Source organism: Podarcis muralis, chromosome 10 (assembly GCF_964188315.1).
Source record: "Podarcis muralis chromosome 10, rPodMur119.hap1.1, whole genome shotgun sequence".
NCBI lineage: Eukaryota > Metazoa > Chordata > Lepidosauria > Squamata > Lacertidae > Podarcis > Podarcis muralis.
Genome location: NC_135664.1, coordinates 7,546,712 through 7,565,002, shown reverse-complemented (window position 1 = coordinate 7,565,002; position 18,291 = coordinate 7,546,712). Strand labels below are relative to the sequence as shown.

At 39.1% G+C, this 18,291-nt stretch overlaps 1 protein-coding gene across 12 annotated transcripts in view; it reads right to left on the bottom strand.

The window, feature by feature from the left end:
* The window catches only part of KMT2E (lysine methyltransferase 2E (inactive)), a 58,756-nt gene that overhangs the window by 34,179 nt on the left and 6,286 nt on the right, over nucleotides 1–18,291 (bottom strand). For 5 of the 12 annotated variants that reach the window (XM_028747433.2, XM_028747420.2, XM_028747427.2 and 2 more), the window contains exons 2-6: nucleotides 6,162–6,346; nucleotides 5,110–5,224; nucleotides 3,047–3,276; nucleotides 2,093–2,173; nucleotides 702–760 (exon numbers count right to left, since the gene is read on the bottom strand). In XM_028747433.2, coding sequence (XP_028603266.1) covers nucleotides 702–760; nucleotides 2,093–2,173; nucleotides 3,047–3,276; nucleotides 5,110–5,224; nucleotides 6,162–6,232 — 556 coding nt within the window. In that variant the 5' untranslated portion in view covers nucleotides 6,233–6,346. Of the gene's footprint in view, nucleotides 1–701; nucleotides 761–2,092; nucleotides 2,174–2,738; nucleotides 2,848–3,046; nucleotides 3,277–5,109; nucleotides 5,225–6,161; nucleotides 6,347–9,476; nucleotides 9,572–10,518; nucleotides 10,703–18,291 lie in introns of those variants that run through there. The other 7 variants (XM_028747423.2, XM_028747421.2, XM_028747422.2 and 4 more) reach the window with 7 other exon arrangements.

Here is an 18,291-nt window from a genome sequence, read left to right as displayed (position 1 = left end):
TGTCAAGAGAAACTAATTTTGCCTGGCATGCCATGTGCACCCATTATCCTTTCTGATTATTTATTTAAATTTCCTCCACTGAGCTCAAGGTGACACACTTGGTTCTCCCCCTCCTCATTTAATCCCCACAACAACCTTATATCTCCTCCAAGATATAAATCCTGATATAACATATTCAGATACTGTGCTGCTATGATTGACATACGTCAGAGGATGGTATGTGTCACACAGCAGGTCTAAAACGGAAGGTCTGGTTTACATGTTTTTATGTGTTTTGATCTTATGCTGGTCTACTGTAACAGAGTATGAGTATGTGTACCCTCTACTTCTGCATTTGCCCTATTGCCTATCTAGCATGCTTTCTTTATGTATGGAGGTGCTATCACCTTATGCTGGTCTATGGCCATAATAAATCCAATTTGGATTGGAACCCTATGAGGTAGGTTAGGCTGAGAGGCATAGACGGGCCCAAGATCACCCAGTAAGGTTCATGGCCAAGTGGGGATTTGAACCCTGATCTCCCAGATCCACGTATGACACTCTAACAACTACACCACCCTGGCTCTACAGAATTAAAAAGAAAAATAACCACTGGCAGTTAACTTGAACAGTATAAGGCTATAAATCAAAAGCATTGTGTTAGTAGCCTTTGGGAGAATTACTCACTAATTGTATCTCAGTTTAAGAACTTTGTTACTTACCTGACATATTTTCCCTTTTTCTACGCTGCAGCAACATTGCCCTCTCTTTATCTAAGTTCCTGTTGACAAAAAGAAAAAAAGAAATAAAACTGAATACACGTTACTCTGTTGCTGAAGCATCTAAACTTTCTGACAGATAGCTCCTACACATTAAATGGAAGAATTAGAGATATAAAATGATTGTTTCCACTCACTGTTGTATGAAAATTCATTTTCAATATTCACAATAACTATTTAAACTCCCTAGCAAGGAGTTCCCTGCTCTAGGAATTTTACAATTCCCAGAATGAAACAGTTGTACCAAAACAAAGCAGAACCAAAACATTGCAGTCCCTTCCAGTATTCCAGTTTCATAGTTAAGAGGAGAAACTGCTGAACCATTTAGCTAAGGGATTCTCCTGGCTCATAAATTCAGGGAAGAAATGATATAAGTAAAATAAATAATACTTTATTGTGAAAAGGGGAGAATTAAATAAGTGGTGAGAGTGAACAAGAGGGTGCTTTCAGCCATTCAACAAAAACTGTGCTGCAGAATGGCTGCTTCATTCAACCCCCAATTATTCTTATTGGAGCTGTTTTCAACCCACCCTTCCAAGTGCCAGCAGCAAGCAAATCCCTTTCTCACATGGATTGCATGTCTTTTTGCTATCCCAAGACAGAGGAAGGAGTCGGGTATCAAAACTATGCCTCAGATGAGATACTGAGCAATGGCAGTTGATTGCCAATGGTTCCAATTCAGAGAACAGTAGTAGCAGAAAGCTACTTGTATGTTGTGCATCTGGGTATGCAATACGATCACCTCCTGTATGGAACTATAACAGTGTAATCCTATTCATGACTGCTCAGGTCTTACTTATTCATGTCAATGGGTCTTACTTCCAAGTAAGAGGGTACAAGATTGCAGCTTTTCCCCCCAACACCAGGCCCAGATTTTTGCCCATTCAGCAGTTGACCTCCATGCAAAAACCTTATTTCACACCTGCATTTGGACAACTGATTTTCTCATTTTATTAAATCTACTGTGATCTTCAATAATAGTTTCATGTAGTGATATAAGTATCTTTTAAAGATAGCAAAATAGCCTTCATTCATTGAAAAGCAGTCACTATTTTTTCTGCTAGACAAAGGCATTTTTATAACCTATGGCAGGGAAGCCACCGTTATCGGCTAATTCAATGAAATATTATTTCCAGGTTGTAGCCCAAGTCTATTATTTCTATCATTCCATTTCTATTAATGATTAATTTAGCAATACAGTTTAGGAATTTTAAAGATCTACTTAAACAACATGAAGATGACATGCAACAGTCACTTCAACATTCGAGCTATGAATTTCAAACCTCATGCAAACAACAGGGTTTATTTTTTTTAATTGACCACAGGCGACTTACCTAGGTTGACAACGTTCACACAAGTATATGTCAGGAATATGCTGCCTGTCGATCCCCATGCAATCGATGTGCTGCCAAACACTTAAATGATTTAGAAAATAGAACAGTGTTACTTTTGCAGGATATTTGAAGTTCACACAGCTTCCATCATTTCTCTCACATTGGGTATACTGCTACAAGTTCTTTTCCCCAAAAGCTCCATTCTACTATCTGATCACTCATTTAATACACTGCTTTATCAACATACTCTATTACTCCACCTCAAACAATATTAAAAAATATAAATTATGAACATTCAAAAAGACAAGTCACTGAACAAGTTCAGCTGTGCATACGCACCACTTTGGATGACAGAATTTCCCTAACCAAACTCCAAAATGTTTTTTGAATTCTCCTTCATAAGAGCAGTTCATAAAGCAGTCTAGCAATCTTAAACAAATGCAGTTCCAAGGGACAATGCAGCCAAAATACACACTGCGTTTCCCCCAGGGTTTCCAATTAAAACTGATGTCACATCTTGGTATATTTCCATGCACCCCTTTTAGTCATGTGTCGCCTCCTCAGAAATACCAATGGCATTAATCTTGGCCCAGAAAACCCGTCCAACAGTTGGTCAAGCTCCTCCTACCCAAGTCCTCCCTCTTACCCTTCTGCAGGGTTAACAATGACTTGTGAGCCGTGACCCTTCTTAGTATGACCCCCGCTTGCAGAAAGTCTTTGCTGGCTTGGCTGGTCTGTCACCTCCCCTCTCCATCCTGAAGGCAAAATGGCAGCTATCACAATAACAAAATGGTGACGGTTTCTCTTTCTCCCATATTTGCATAATGCCCTACAATGCCTATGAAGGGCCTGAGGAAGGAGATGGCTCTAAGCAATTGGGGACAAGAAGGGCTGATTTCAGTAGCACAGAAGAAAAATATTTAAGAAATGTTTGCATATATGGCATTACTTTACCTGCATTTGTCACAACAGATCATATATCCATCATCATGTGTAAATCCACAAATGCACCTGGTTATATCAGTTCCATAGCTTCCATCCTCAGAAGTGCTGATAGTAGTAGCACTGGAGGTCTCATCAAAATTTGGAGCAGTATATATGCCTACTTCATTCTTGCTTATAAGAACTGATGGAGGAGGAGACGCTGGAGGTGTTGGAGGAGGGCGAGCACCATAGTTATGGTCCTGGAAAAAGATATTTAGAAGGTAGATGGTTTTATATATATTACTTCTTTTCATGTGAATGCTTACTCTAAAAGAATCAATGTACCTATCACTCTCTTCCATTCTTTTATAACTTTCGTATAAACTTTCTTTCAAACTTTTGAAGCTCAAGCTACCTTAACGGGGATGTTAAAAAACAGGTGACAAACTATCCTGGTTTTGAAAGGCACTAAGCATAAAATCAGTATCTGAAAACTAATGTAATTACTTGTGTACTGGAGAGATCTGCTACAACTGGTTTTGTTACCAGAAATAGTTAATTTCCATTCACATGATTGTGGCATACACCTTCAGCTGGGTGTGGCCAACTTAGAAGAGATCAGAAGAGGATGGTTTAATGTATACATTAAAAGTATTTTCATTTAATTAATCTTCTACTATTCTTTAAACAGTGAACAAAGCGTTGCTTTCCTCAAATTTCCACTGCACGCTAGGTTGTTCACATTTCATCTGAACAGCAAACATCTTTTTATCGCTAATAACTTTATCTAGGAAAACTGTCAGGCATCACTAAGCATGGTACTAGTCAATGCTCTACGTGCACACTCACATTCCCCAATCATGACATAATAAAGCAGAGAAATTTATCTGAGCTGAATTTTAAAAAGGGCACTGACACAAAGCACACCTTGTTTCTCGGCACCCATACAGATTTCACCTAGCTAGAAGAAATGCCAGAATTCTTCAAAATGGAGTGCATTTTCATGAAGTGCATGACTTACCCTCTTTAACTAAAGGCATATTTCTATTTTATACATGTATAGCAACTGTCCCCATTTAGGTGCCATTTATCTACAGGAAGAAAAGCAAGCCTATTCATCACTCTGAAAATATTTATAGATTGATCCCATTATCCTACACTGAAGGAAGAGCTGACAGGATCAGGTGTATCAGTTAATGTTCTATGGTGCAGCACCTAGGACCATATTACATCAAACACTGGTGCACATTGACACAATTGAGGACTGTTATTATTATTACCCTTCATCCAAGGATCACAGAGTGGTTTACAATTTAAAAACACAAAAATACATACCATAGCAACAAATAAAAACAATTACCCCACCCCAGTTTAAAAGGCCATAGATTGTTTGATTAAACAAAGGCCTGGGAGAAGCGAAATGTTTTTGCCTGGTACCTAAAGATATGTAATGAAGGAGCAAGGTCATCTCCCATGGGGAGAGCGTTTCACAAGCAGGGAGCCACCGCAGAAAAGGCCCATTCTCGTGCTGCCACCCTTCAGAAGTGTCACAGAAGAGGCACACAGAGAAGGGCCTCCAATGATGATTGCAGGGTCTGGTTCCATTTGCATGGGTAGATGTGATCCTTGAGGTATTGTGGTTATCAGCCATTTAAGGTTTTGTAGGTCAAAACCAGCATTTTGAATTGTGCCCTGAAGCTAATTGGTAGCCAGTACAATCAGGCCAAGATTGGTGTTATATGCTCAAACCATCTTGTCATGCTCTTCTGCAGATGCAACTTTTGCCATTTCTTCCATTCTACTGCACTTCCCCATTACCTCCCTAAAACCAGCTCTGGGGGGATCTTAAGGCATTTCATTCGTGAAAGTTTAGGTCTGGATGCAACCCATTTTGTTAAAAAAAAGACAGTAATAAAGAGTGAATACAAGACTTCTAGTATCAGAACCACTCTACCATATAAGTGTCATGATTTTGGCTGTTTTAGTGGAGGACTTCCCACAATAAGCCGGAAAATCAACCAAACAAGGCACATTTAAAGTTCTCTTTATTGGAAAGAACCTTGAAGAAATACTTTTTTAAAAACAAAACTTACCGCATAAGGCAAACCAATATAACTGTGTGAATGATGAGAACTGCTGTTATATAGCTGGTGTGGATAACTGTTTGACTTCTCAACTACCACAGGGCTAGCTTCTACAGATTCAGGTCTGAAAAGCAAGACAAACATTAAGATTTCACTTTTGTTCCAAAGTGCTGAATATTTCGGTATTATGATAAAGGTAAAGAAGGAAATGTTTGTTGCTATGCTCCTGTCAAAAATAAATAAATGTCTGGCAAGCTGTCAGTAACAACACTAATTTAAAGTTTCTGTAGTGGTATGGGTGTGCACTATCAAGTGAATACTATCCATTTGAACAACACTGACAACAATGTTGTAAAACAAAGAAGCACAAAAAAGATTACAAGGCAGGAGTACACAAGTATCAATAATTCTTATTGTTTCTGAGAACACATATGCAGCGTAGGAGTCTGCCCATATGCTGTTAGCAGTATCTGAAACCCCAATAAATTATGACATCTAGTGGCAGAATAAGCACAGCACCACAGGCTTCCTGTGTTGCCAGTACTGTATCCTGAAAGGATATATTTTACAGGTTGTACTAAGGAACTATAAAGATAGACCCTGAAGGAAGGTGCTCCTGATTACTAAATTTTCTATTATAAGCACAAGTTATGTATCAGTATTCTGATTTCACCCCAAACTGAATAGCTCAGAGCAAAGGGGGGGGGGGGGAAAGTGTGTTATGAAGTTTCACTGTGAGAATAGTTAATAAATGTTAATTTAAGAATCACCCTAGATGCTAAAGTAGAAATGAACACTATATATGAAAAAACATATATTGCCAAAACTTTAAAAATAGCAATTTTGTCATAACATATCCAAATGGGCTCTAATACATACTGAAATGTAAGTGAAGTCAAGACTTTTAAGAAGGAAAACTATAAGGTAGAGTTCAAACTTTGATTCTGTTTATTATGCCCAGAAGTGAATCAACTGAAACTGAGCAACACTGCAGAGATGCATAAAATGAAATGTAAGATAGAACCAATTTTGCAAATTTGCTGTTGTGCCACAATACTTACTCTGAGCCTGCAGCCATTTCCAAATATGAAGTTTCTGCTGTGTCAACCCCCAACGGGACCACTATGCTCATGACGTTCGTTTCTGATAAATTCGATTACTATGGAGTTCTATGCATTGGTATCCAAAACACTGGGGCATGCCAGCCACAGTGCTCATTGCAAACATCTAAGTGCATCCACAAACTCTGTTAACCGAAAGAGAAAAAGAGAAACTTTTAATTTTTATTTCAAATGTATGAGTTAAAAGAGCTTACCTTTTTTAAAATTTCAGTATGAACATTAAATTATTGGAGACTGAACAGTCTCTAATAAGCACAGTCTCTAAGCACATTTACTCAGATGTCAATCCTAGAAAAAGGTAAAATCTATTTCAACTACTTTCTTACACGTTACTTATTAATTCCATCCCTTTCTGCTAAAAGTAAACTGATTAAGTTAGTAACTGCATCATTACTGTATGCCCTTAACAAATGCATGCAGCCTTCATTTATAAATGTACATGTTTATGTGCAAACATCTGTATTAAGGCTTTAATTGTGCTTTAATGGTTACTCAAAGTAAACAGGACTAGAGATTCCTTTAGCAAATAAATGTAGCAAAAATAAAGAACATTAAGATAATTTAAAATGAAGACTCTACATGCCAATTTTGAAACTAAGGGTGACCAACTGAGAGCCTATACCAGAGTTTCCCAAACTTGGGTCTCCAGCTGGTTTTGGACTACAATTCCCATCATCCCTGATGATAATTAACAATAATTTATTATTTATATGCTGTCCATCAGACTGGGTTGCCCAGATAATTTGGGTGGCTTCCAACAAATTAAAACTCAGTAAGACATCAAACATTAAAAACTTCCCTATGGAGGACTGCCTTCAGATGTCTTCTAAAAGTCAGATCGTTGCTTATTTCTTTGACATCTGATGGGAGGGCGTTCCACAGCATGGATGCGACTACTGAGAAGGTCCTCTGCCTGGCTCCCTGTAACTTCCAAGTGAGGGAACCACCAGAAGGCCCTTGGAACAGGATCTTAAGTGTCCAGGCTGAATGATGGGAATGAAGACACTCCTTCAGGTGTGAAAAGTCTATTTAAAGGTCAGCAACAACACTCTGAACTGTGTTCGGAAACTTACTGGGAGCCTTTAGGACCAGTGTAAAACGGTCCCAACAGATGCTCCCAATCTGGTAGCTGCATTCTGGATTAGTTGTAGTTTCCGAGTCCCTTCAAAGGTAGCCCCACGTAGAGCACATTGCAGTAGTCCAAGAGGGAGATAACCAGAGCATGTACCACTCTGGCAACAGGCAGGCAGGGTCTTAGCCAGCAAACCAGATGGAGCTGGTAGACAACTGCCCTAGACACAGAATGATGGGAGATGTAGTCCAACAACAATTGGAAACCCAATTTTGGGAAACCCTGGTCCACATCAGTCTTCTGCAGTCACTTTCTCTCCTCCGTCTGTCCCAACAGCAGCAGAGGAAGTGGAGACCAGTTTCTTATGCTACTTTTGATTCTGTCATTGCCGGTTTCTTCAGTTTACAGACCAAATATCTTTTCCCAGCCCACATGCTGAAACTGGGTGATGATATCAGTGCCTAGATTTCCAGTCTCTGCATTAAAGGTTATCATTGATTTAATACTGTCAAGAAATAGTGCAATTATATACATATCTACACAGAAGTACAGTCTCACTGAATTCAGTGGAACTAAATCCCGAGCAGGAATGGAGAAGGTCAGTTCCAATTTGAATGTGAACCTGCCAATTCACATCTCTGAAAACAACGTGCAAACCATAATGCAGCTATCCTTCCAAATTTGTACATCTCTTAATTTTGTGATGCAGTTTTCTAACCAAATAATGTGTGCAAAAATGTACATATTAGATAAAAAAATGCATTTTTGTATGTTTATATAGGGGAAATGGTAGGCAAGAAGTGTATATTAGGAGAAAAGTGAACGAATATGCTGATGGATTTTTTGGCAGGACTTTTCTTTTTTGAAAAAAAATTGACAAATAATGTGGAATGTGGCAAACTTACTGAAAAAAATAAGAACTCAAAATCTACTCTACTCACAGATAAGTATGTACAGAACTGCAGTCTAAATCAGGGGTAGGCAACCTAAGGCCCATGGGCCACAAGTGGCCCACAGGGGTCATTAACCAGCCCACGAGCCACCCCTGAACTGAGCTGCGTGCTTGGCGAGTCCCTGCACTAATCCGGCGCAGGGACTCACTTCTACGGTGCCGGAAATCGCATCTGCGCAGATGCTGGAAATCGTGGGCGCACAATCTGGCCCACAGAGGGATCTCCGCTGGAGTGAACCGGCCCAGGCAAGGTAAACCTTGCTGACGCCTGGTCTAAATGGTTAACTGAAGTCAAGCTATCCACCCCAATACAGGCACACTAAAGACTTTTTTCAATATAAAAGCCACTTAGAGAATCCCTACAGAGAACTCTTCAAACCATATTCAAATTCCTGTTTCTTATGCTGTTTTGAATCAAGAGAGTTAGTTATATTTCAGTTAAATGTATTATATAATGCTGATGATTTGATGAAGGATGGAAAATGTTATTGAAGATCTTAAAAACCCTAATCTGCATTTCTAGCCCCACATGCAGTATCATTTGTAGCTCAACAGGATGGATATGTATGTGCATGATTCACTATTTACATTAAAAAGTTAAGTTCTCTCTCTCTTTCTGTGTGTGTGTGTGTGTGTGTGTGTGTGTGTGTGTGTGTGTGTGAATGCACGCATGCTCACTTCATAATATTTAATATACATTCATGCCACAGGCAGTTTCCTGTGTAAAACAAACCAGCTGTTTTTAGGAGGAGCCTGAAAACAACTTGTGTACATCTACTGCCGCCAAATGCTGCCTGAATCACAAAATATAGCACTCCTTTTCTAAACCTTTACAACTTGAGCTGTTGAAATAGTAGTTCTCCCTTTTTTAAAATTTAGCCACAAGAGACAGTATCTGTTACAGTTCTCTTCAGTAAGGTAGCTAGAGCTGTAGCACATTAAGCTGTGCACGCTGAATATCATTTGGGTCTTGTGTTTTTATTTCTGTAACTTTTTCCTCCTCTGTAATTTAACCTTTTGTAAAGCAAGGTACCCATTCACAAGTAGTATTTCACCAAATCTCAGAGAAAGGTATTGCTCAACCAATGGTGCTGTAAACAAGTGTGGAATTACAAATTTTAAGTCACTGTACCCAATCTCCCAGCTTAGAAACTTTCCCTAATTGTAAAATATATATGGAATAGGTTCGATAAGCAAACCTCTTGTGTGTCTGAACTATTTCATTGCTTACCATCTGTTCTGACTGCCTCAGCAGGAATGAAACTGACACATCTGCCAGAAAAAAATGCAGAAAAGGTTGGTTTTCTAAGCAGAGAAAATCTTGATCTGAAGAGGAGGAGACACTAGTTATTTCAGAAGCGTGCATCTTTTACAACACTGTTCTGGCTTTAAAGCTCATGTTTTAAATGGCTCCCTGCTTTTTTTAAAAAAATTGTAGTACTCCACTAAAGATGTAAACCTGTGCTTTTTTGTTTGTTTCTTTCTTTTATGGTGCACAATATGAAATGTAAGGGTACTGGAATTATGGCTAGGATCTTGTTTGGCCGTAATGACTTTTAACAACCAATAAAGCTAATTGGAAGATATTGACTTTTTTGTGGTGAGGGATACAAAAGCCTCACAGATCCTTAAAAAAGGCTGTTGCTAACTGCAAGACAGACACAGGATGGGCAAGATATATATATTTAAAGTAAGCTGAGTGATGTCACTTAAAACAGAATCTTTATATATACAGCTTCCTACGAAATGCCATTACATTCACAGAGATCCTGTCATCCCAGTGTTGCTAAAACTAATATCGAAGTTTAACACATCAAATGTAACAAGTTATGTTAACACAGACTTGCAGGCCTCAAAAATCCTGCCTTCATGTACCAATGTGTTTACAGTGGAGTTTGACAGGGAACTTTTCTCCATTGGTAAACTGTAAGACAGTAGTAGTGAGAGTACACACAATTTTCTTAGTATTCATCAAATATTTTTTCAGAACTCAATTTAAACAACAACAAAGCCCTGCCAATAGGCTAGCTGCGTTCATCAGAACCTCTAGCCAGAGGAAAATAAAAAGCTGGTGGGTTTGAATTTTTCTTGCCAAGACTTTTAGAACACCAAATTTTGAGCCACATCAAATGAACCCGGGAACATGAGAAACACGTTAGTCCCTATTATTAAATCCCATATACAATTTTTATGTAAGTATAGTCTAAATGTTATTGTTAGCAAGCTATCCAATTTATCAAGGCCATTGTAGAATATTCTAAAATATTTCCAACCTATTTGCTAAGAGTTGTGGTCCACTCAGTCATCTAAGTCATTAATGAAGACGACCTGCACTGCATTCAGAACTGATCCCTGAGGAATCCCACTTGATACCTCTTTCCAGTTTGATGCTGATCCATTCATTACTATTGTCTGGATGAAGCTGTTCAACCAACTGTAGCAAATCATCTTTATTACCTGAAAGCAATAGGCATCTCATAACCATGATGTTAATGTCAAACAGCTCTAAAAGTTAAAACTAGCCCACTTAACTACATTAGTAACAATAATTGTTTTAATCTCTTAATTCAGTCACAGTCACCTCAAAAACTTTTAACAAGGAAATAGTGAATTATATCGATATTTACAGCATAGCACCATACTAAAATATGGGTGTGGAGCTAAATTGGCTGATGGACCAGTACTATAGAGGTAGAATGAGGCAATGAGCCAAGGCAGCGGACACAGGCCTCTTTGTATCAGGCAGTGCAGGATATGGAAGGAAAGAGAGAGGCATCAAATATGAAAAAGTTATGCCATCTGGAGGCAGTAAGTGGCTGCAGAGCCACTGTTAGTCAAAAGTCCAATAATCTCCGCTTCCTATCTTTCCCTCATCCCATGCCAGAAACATAACTTTGGCATGGGGTCTTACACCCTATCCATCTTCCTAGCTCAGAGAAGGAAAAGTGCAAAAGGAAGATTTGCAAGAGAAGAAAGATGTTGTAGTATACAAATGAATCTCCAGTGACAGCTTTCCACAGGTCAGTGCCACCTCTACACTAAGAAGATACTGAAGATGCAATATTCATTACATCATCTGTAGGCACTGTCCTAGATGTAGCAACCAACAGCTTCGTATGCCATAAAAATAAACATAAAATTCTACTCCTAACACCATTAGGAGCTCATATCGCTGTGATATTTCAAAAGCTATGGTTAACACTGGACACAGAAATCCAATTATCAAAACAGACTATAGTGATAGTAAAGTCAGTCTCATGTACCAAAATTTCAAGCTATATTCGCTGCATGTAGGTTCAAACTTCATAATGGAGAACACACTTGAAACATGGTATTTCAAGTATTTAGTAGGGCTTGACGATATCTGTTTTTCAACACTGTGATATATCACAGAAATATCGTGATGTCTGAGGAGGCACTGGCTGGCTTCACGGTTTCCCCCGCATTGTGATTTTTGTGTAGCACACCCACCATGATTTGTGACATATTGCCAGGTCAAAACTTATGGACTTCAAACCAGTGTATCGCCCAGCCCTAGTGTACAGGTATGCAAGCCTATTCTGACCTAGCCTCAATGTATTTCCAAAACTGTTTAACATTGAGCCCACTCCATTAATAGCACCTATATGAACTAATAGCACCTATTAATAGCATCTATATGAACTAGCTAGTATAATCTCCCAAGTCCCCAACTGTGATGGCTGCCTACATTATAGAATGTTTGTGATTATTAAGATAGTGTATGTTAATTGTTCTGAATACTCAGAAAGTATTTTATAAAAGCTCACTTTTAGCACTAGATCCCAACCCAAAAGGACATACTTGGTTGTGAGTCAGCTTGACCTTTGCTGAATTAAGCTTTACCCAGCAAAATGCTACAATATGTTGAATGAACAAACTGGATGCTTATTCAACTAAAACAGAACCAAAGTAATCAAACTATGGTTTGCAATCATGCTTTAGAAGGCTTGCTCAAAGGATTGCTGGTTCAGATGTAACAGCAAAGTGCTGTTGGAATAAAGGAAAATATCAACTAAACTGAAATTATTTGGTGAAGTGGGATGCAGCAAGAATACAAACTCTATGGTTTGGAGGAATGGAAATGGCCTGGTGTAGGTGACTTGGAATGAACTGCAGGAATCTTAACTTGCACACTCCCTTGCCCCAACTTCCTCCCTTGAATGCAAAACAGTACAATCTCTTGACAACTGTGGTTTGATTTAACCTAAATTGGTTAACACAAAAAGAATCTGAAACCAGTTTTACCCTTTATTTTGTTTAAACTAACTTTGGTTAAATCATAGTTCCCCAAGTTGCATGATGTAGATGCTTTAACTCTCCTTATGTGGAGAGGAGAAGGAACATGAGCCAGAGGAATGCCTCAGGTCATTCCTGATAACATAAACCATGGTCAAGATTATATGTCTGAATGCATAGAATCTCCACAGCAATTTGAAAAGGGAAACGGAGGATAGAGATTAGGACTTCTTTATCAAGCTGCTTTCACCTTCCAGGTTAGCCCATTCCCCTTCTCTTAATTACCACTATTCTTATATTCTACCTAATCCACCCCCTTGTATATTGTCTGTTTAGGCTGTGAAGTCTTCAGAAAGGAATATCCTGGTTGACAGTAGCACTTAAAACAACAGTCTCTTCCTAGTTTGGATATCATGTGAAACCATGTTTTCAAACAAGGAAAGCTTCAGGAGAGGGCACATGAGCACTCCCCTGTGAATATGAACTGCAGCATTCATCTGGGGATGCTCGTCCACCATCGCTAAACCCAGGGATAAATTTCCAAAGCAACACAGTTTCCTAAAACAAAACACACTATTCTGAAATCCCTGAATTCAAAAATGAGAACTATGGGCAACTGTATAAATCCCATTATATTATCTTTAAATGCAATCTTATCCTCTTCATTGAACAGTTGTGCTGATGAAGAGAGAATCTGAAACCCTTGTTGGGTGGTATCCAACTACACCATTCTCAATGCAGACTCATTGAAACAAATGAACTTGAGTAAAATCCATTGATTTAAACAGATCTACTCCATGTGTAGTTTAGTTGGATCTCACCTATTGACTCCTACGCAACATAAATGAACTTGATTGCACTCAGTAAAGAACAAAAGCTTTAGAAACAGAGTGCAACTTATTTACAGAACCTGCACTGTTTATCCTGATCTGGATCCATCCACTGGATGTTCTTGATCTTCCTTTGAGAACTTCAAATGATGAAATAAAAATATTTGCATAAAAGTATACACTTTATTTTCAACTTTTTCCTTCACAAAATATTAATTCAAAAATATTAAAATGAAGGATCATGGGTAATTTATTTATAGTCTTATTCTCAATTTCTCACATCTGTTAAACAGGAATCCTGTTTATTTTGCAAATTTGTTTTATTACCTCATATAGTGCCAGACTTAAGGCTGCTTTGATGACATTTCAGGGTAACAGTTATACAATTCTGTTCTGCTTTGCTTTTTTGATACTTCTGTTGTGGTTTTGGTATAAGATACTAAAATCTCAAGTTCACACTATAGCCAAATGTTAGGGCTGGGAGTCTAGAGGCAGGCAGGTGTTTCAGCAGAGAATCAGCCTACAATCTCTAATTGAAGACTCAGACCAAGGTCAGCAGCTTTATGAGGTCAGATAAGAATCTACTGGCTCCTCATATCAGCAAGACTCAGGTGGGCTGGAAGCTGCAATAATGTTATCTAGCAATCTGCAGTAGTGTTGCTTTAGTACAGCAATTCAGGCCAGCAGTTGCCTTAGGTCAAGGGTTAGGAACCTATGGCACTCCAGATGCTGTTGGTCTCCCATCTCCCATCAGCCCTCATCAGCCCACCCACTGACCAGAAATAATGGGAAGCGTAGTTCAACAACACCTGGAGACTCCCATCTTACGTTGCAAGGTGTTATGGTAGTGTACAGTAAGAGCCTGGACCAGTATTTTAAGCCATATGGTTGGCTCCTTCAGTCGATTTCCCACACCTATATCCATATCTATCTTTACTTAGCTCAAAGTGACTGTAATAGACAATGCTCAGCATGCCCTCCTGCACCTGAATAGAATTGTGCTTTGCCAACAATTCTATCTAAAGAAAATGTTGGCTCCTACATAGTCTCTAGCCCCTTTCTAGAACAGAATAAAGGAAACAAGGAAGGGAAGTGGAGAGATGGAGAAGAAACAGGCATATTCTTTTATTTATTTATTTTTAAAAAAAGCATATTGTAATTGTTAGCATGTTGTAATTGTTACTGCAAGAAGAGTTAGAATATGTCTGCTGACATTCTGAAAAATGTAGTTCTATCTGGCCTTCACAAGTCTGTGTGTTCCACGGAGCAATCAAAGTACAAAGAAAAATCACTTTTTCCAAATAGTAAAAGCACCTACAGTACCTCCCTACAATTAAGCTCTATTCTACTTCTAGAACACAGGGTATTTAAAGCAGTAACAGCTGTCTAAGTTTAGAAATAACAAGCATTTGTTTTCAAAGCAGAAAGGCGGAGGACCTGCCAGAGCAGTCCAGTTTAGGGTGTATATAGCCTACTTCATATCTGCTTACCTTGCAAGGTAGAATTTGACATCCTTAGAATTCTAACTTTCATTTGGAAGTAAAAGAAGAAGAAGATGATGAAGATGATTAGTAGGTATTAGATGCACTGAATGCATGTTTGTATCTTTAAGTTTGAATATCAAGCTATGTAGAACTACTGGAGGCCAGTGGGAAAGGCTTCCCTGTCCCTTTTACCTAACTCACTTATCTATGGCTTTCCCCTCCTCCCAGTCCATTCTTTGTAGCAGTCTCCATTCCAGTCCTGCTAATTTTTCTTTTTTTAGGTTCCTTTTTTTGGAAACAGCAATTCTTAAGGGGGGGAGGAGCAACGCAAAATAAATTTAATCTGCATCATTCTGCTTCCATTTTTTAAAATGAAGTTTAAACCCTCTTTAAAGCCTCCCCTGTGCCCTGGAAATTCAGATCCAGGAACAAAAGACTAATCTAGTTTGAGATTTGGAAGCAAACAAACTCCTAAGAACTGTAATAGTCAATCTCTCCGCATTTAAGGGGACCAAGGCCCAGGCCAGGAAATCTACAACTTCCAAGTATTGCTTGCACAATGGAAAGTACTGATACAAATACATTCATAATGCCGCCTTTTAAAATTCTGAACTAATCAATGTATGGAGCTGTTTTAATTGGGAAAACCAATTTTTCCATGAAATTATTGCTGGGTATACTCCTCACTAAAGTGAAGTCTAACTTAACTAGACACATATTCTTTTGATTAATCTCTTTTCCAATCTTCATCCCCTGGCAGCCCAAATCTAAAATTTCAAATTGTAAGTTCCTCAGTACAGAGACGTAACTTTTTGTTTCTTACTCTGTTAGCATCCCATGTACTGTGATGGTACAAAAATTAGAGCCAACTCTATAATGAGGCACATTGAAGCAAGCCACTCAGGTGGCACAATAGCGGGCAGCTTTACAAGTGGCAGACTGGTTGGGATCCCGTGAACTCTGCCATCATCATCACTTTCCTGTGCGCTGCTTTCCCTCCTCCTGCCAGTTTTGTAGAAGAGAGGGAACAGCAGGAGGAGGAAGAAGAAAACAACACATCACAAGGAAGCAGAAGTACCTCTGCTCTCACTAGCACCATGTGCATTGCTGGGCATGAGAAGGTGAGACTGAAGTCCCCGTTTTAAGTTGTGGGTCCCTCCCATACAGTCTGGAACTTGACACTTACTTCTTTTTTAAGTTATCACTCAGCCTAACCTACTTTAGAGGTATCTGAAGAAGTGTGCATGCACACGAAAGCTCATACCAATAACAAACTTAGTTGGTCTCTAAGGTGCTACTGGAAGGAATTTTTTGTTTCGACTACGGCAGACCAACACAGCTACCTACGTGTAACTAGAACTACTTTAGAGGGTTGCTGTGGAGATATATCGGTGAAGGAAAATAATATACATCAACTTTAGTTCACTGGAAGAAGGGTGGGATATACTGTAAATCTAGTATATAATAATGTGGTCCTGGATTCCCCCCCTTCTCTAGCTATGGTAGGGAAGACAAACATGAATCAAGTGGTGATTAGGTAAGGAAAATGTAGGATAGGGTGTGTGGTGGTAGTGGAACAGATTAATTGGAAAATAATAAAGCCAATTCAGTGGTACCTCCGGTTGCGGACAGGATCCATTCCAGAGGTCCCGTCAGATCCCGAGGTTTCTGCAACCTGAGGGCCGCTTCTGTGCATGCACACGTGGCAGTAGACCGCTTCTGTGCATGCATGGCGAAACCCAGTCAAATACTTCTGGGTTTGCCGCTTTTGCATCCTGGAGTTTACGTAACCAGAGGGTTATGTAACCGGAGGTACTACTGTACTTTTTATATGTGGATTAGCTTGTGTCATTTCATATCAAGTGAAATAATTTTGTGTTATAAAGTCCTGATATTAAAAAGGCAGTGTGGTGTAGTGGTCAGATTGGTGGACTAAATCAGGGACATCTGGGATCTCTGTTCATTCTCTCTAACCTACCTCCTACGGTTATTATGAAGGAGGATAATGGGGGAAGTTAATGCCACACTTTGCCCCATGGAAGGATGGGATAACAATGAAATGAACTTAATGTTTCTAAGAGTTAGCAATGCTTAGGCTGCTGATCTGGGCTGTTTTGAAAGGGCAGCAATTTTAAAAATTATTTTATTATTGCTGCATTTTTACTGCCAGAATAACTTGTTTGACCTTGGATATTATGCACCATAATTTATTTTTTTGAGGGGAGGGGTTGCTGCTCTGCCTCAAGCAGCAAAATGTTTTGTGCAGGCCCTGACAAAATTAGTACCTTCTCAAAAGACAGCAGAAACTATAGCACAAGCCTATCTGTGTTTATCCAGAAGTAAGCTCCACTGTGTTCAATTGAGCTTACTCCCTAGTAAGGGTAGTTAAGATTGCAGTCTTAGATATTTTCCTAGTTTTTACTCCTGAACTGGGTAGAATAATAAACAATAATTAAACCTTCTCCCAAAACATACGAGAAAATGGTTCTATGATCAGTTGCCATAAGCTTTCTAGTCTGTGGTCTCTAAGGAAGGTTGCTCTCTTTTCTTTAACCACTGAAACAGAATGCTACATTGAAAGGAATATATGTGCTGCAACTTGACTGTGGTGGTGGCTACTAATGGTTATTTCATTGGAAATAACATGATGAGAAGATATTTTTCTCTTTATTTAAAAAATATGCACTACTCCAGAAGCAGTGTTGGAAATTAGCCAGGCGCATTTTGCTACTGGCGCAGGTCCAATTGCGACCACTTGGAGATCTCTGGATGGCAGGTTGGTGACTGACATCTCCATCTGGCTCTCCAGCTTTCTTAAACTGGTAAGCAGAAGAACTTATTTATCACATTTATATCCCACATTTTTCTCCAATGAGTACATGGTTCATCCCCCCCCCCCCCCAGTTAATCCCTACAATGACCCTATGAGGTAGGCTACATGGCTGGGACATGCCCAAGGTCACCCAGTAAGCTTCATGACAGAGTGGGGATTTGAACCCTGATCTCCCAGGTCCAAGTCTGACACTCTAACCACACTGGCTTCCTACAGTACTATGGGGCAGCTATACACATTAAGTCTGTAAATAAATATGTGGAAAACAAAATGTCACTTGGAGAAGGATCTGAAATATTTCCCCTGAAGCTTGAATTTGTATTCTGGATTGTTTGATTTGATGTTTTAATGTGCTGTAAACCACTTTGGGATTTTTTAATTTAAAATATAAAGTGGTATAGAAATGAAATCAATAATAATAATACTAAATCTCCCTCCGGGGGGTGCCTAGACATTCCATTGTGGTGATCATAACCTGGGTTTAAGGTGCCATTTAGCGATTAGCTTATATATCTGAGTTTCTAACACTGCCCAGAAGGCTGCACTCCTATAGTCTTGCATCAATGCATTGCGAAGGAGGTGATGCTGAAAAATGGTATTTTATTATTGTAGTTTAAAACATTTAAAAGACATCAGATTGGA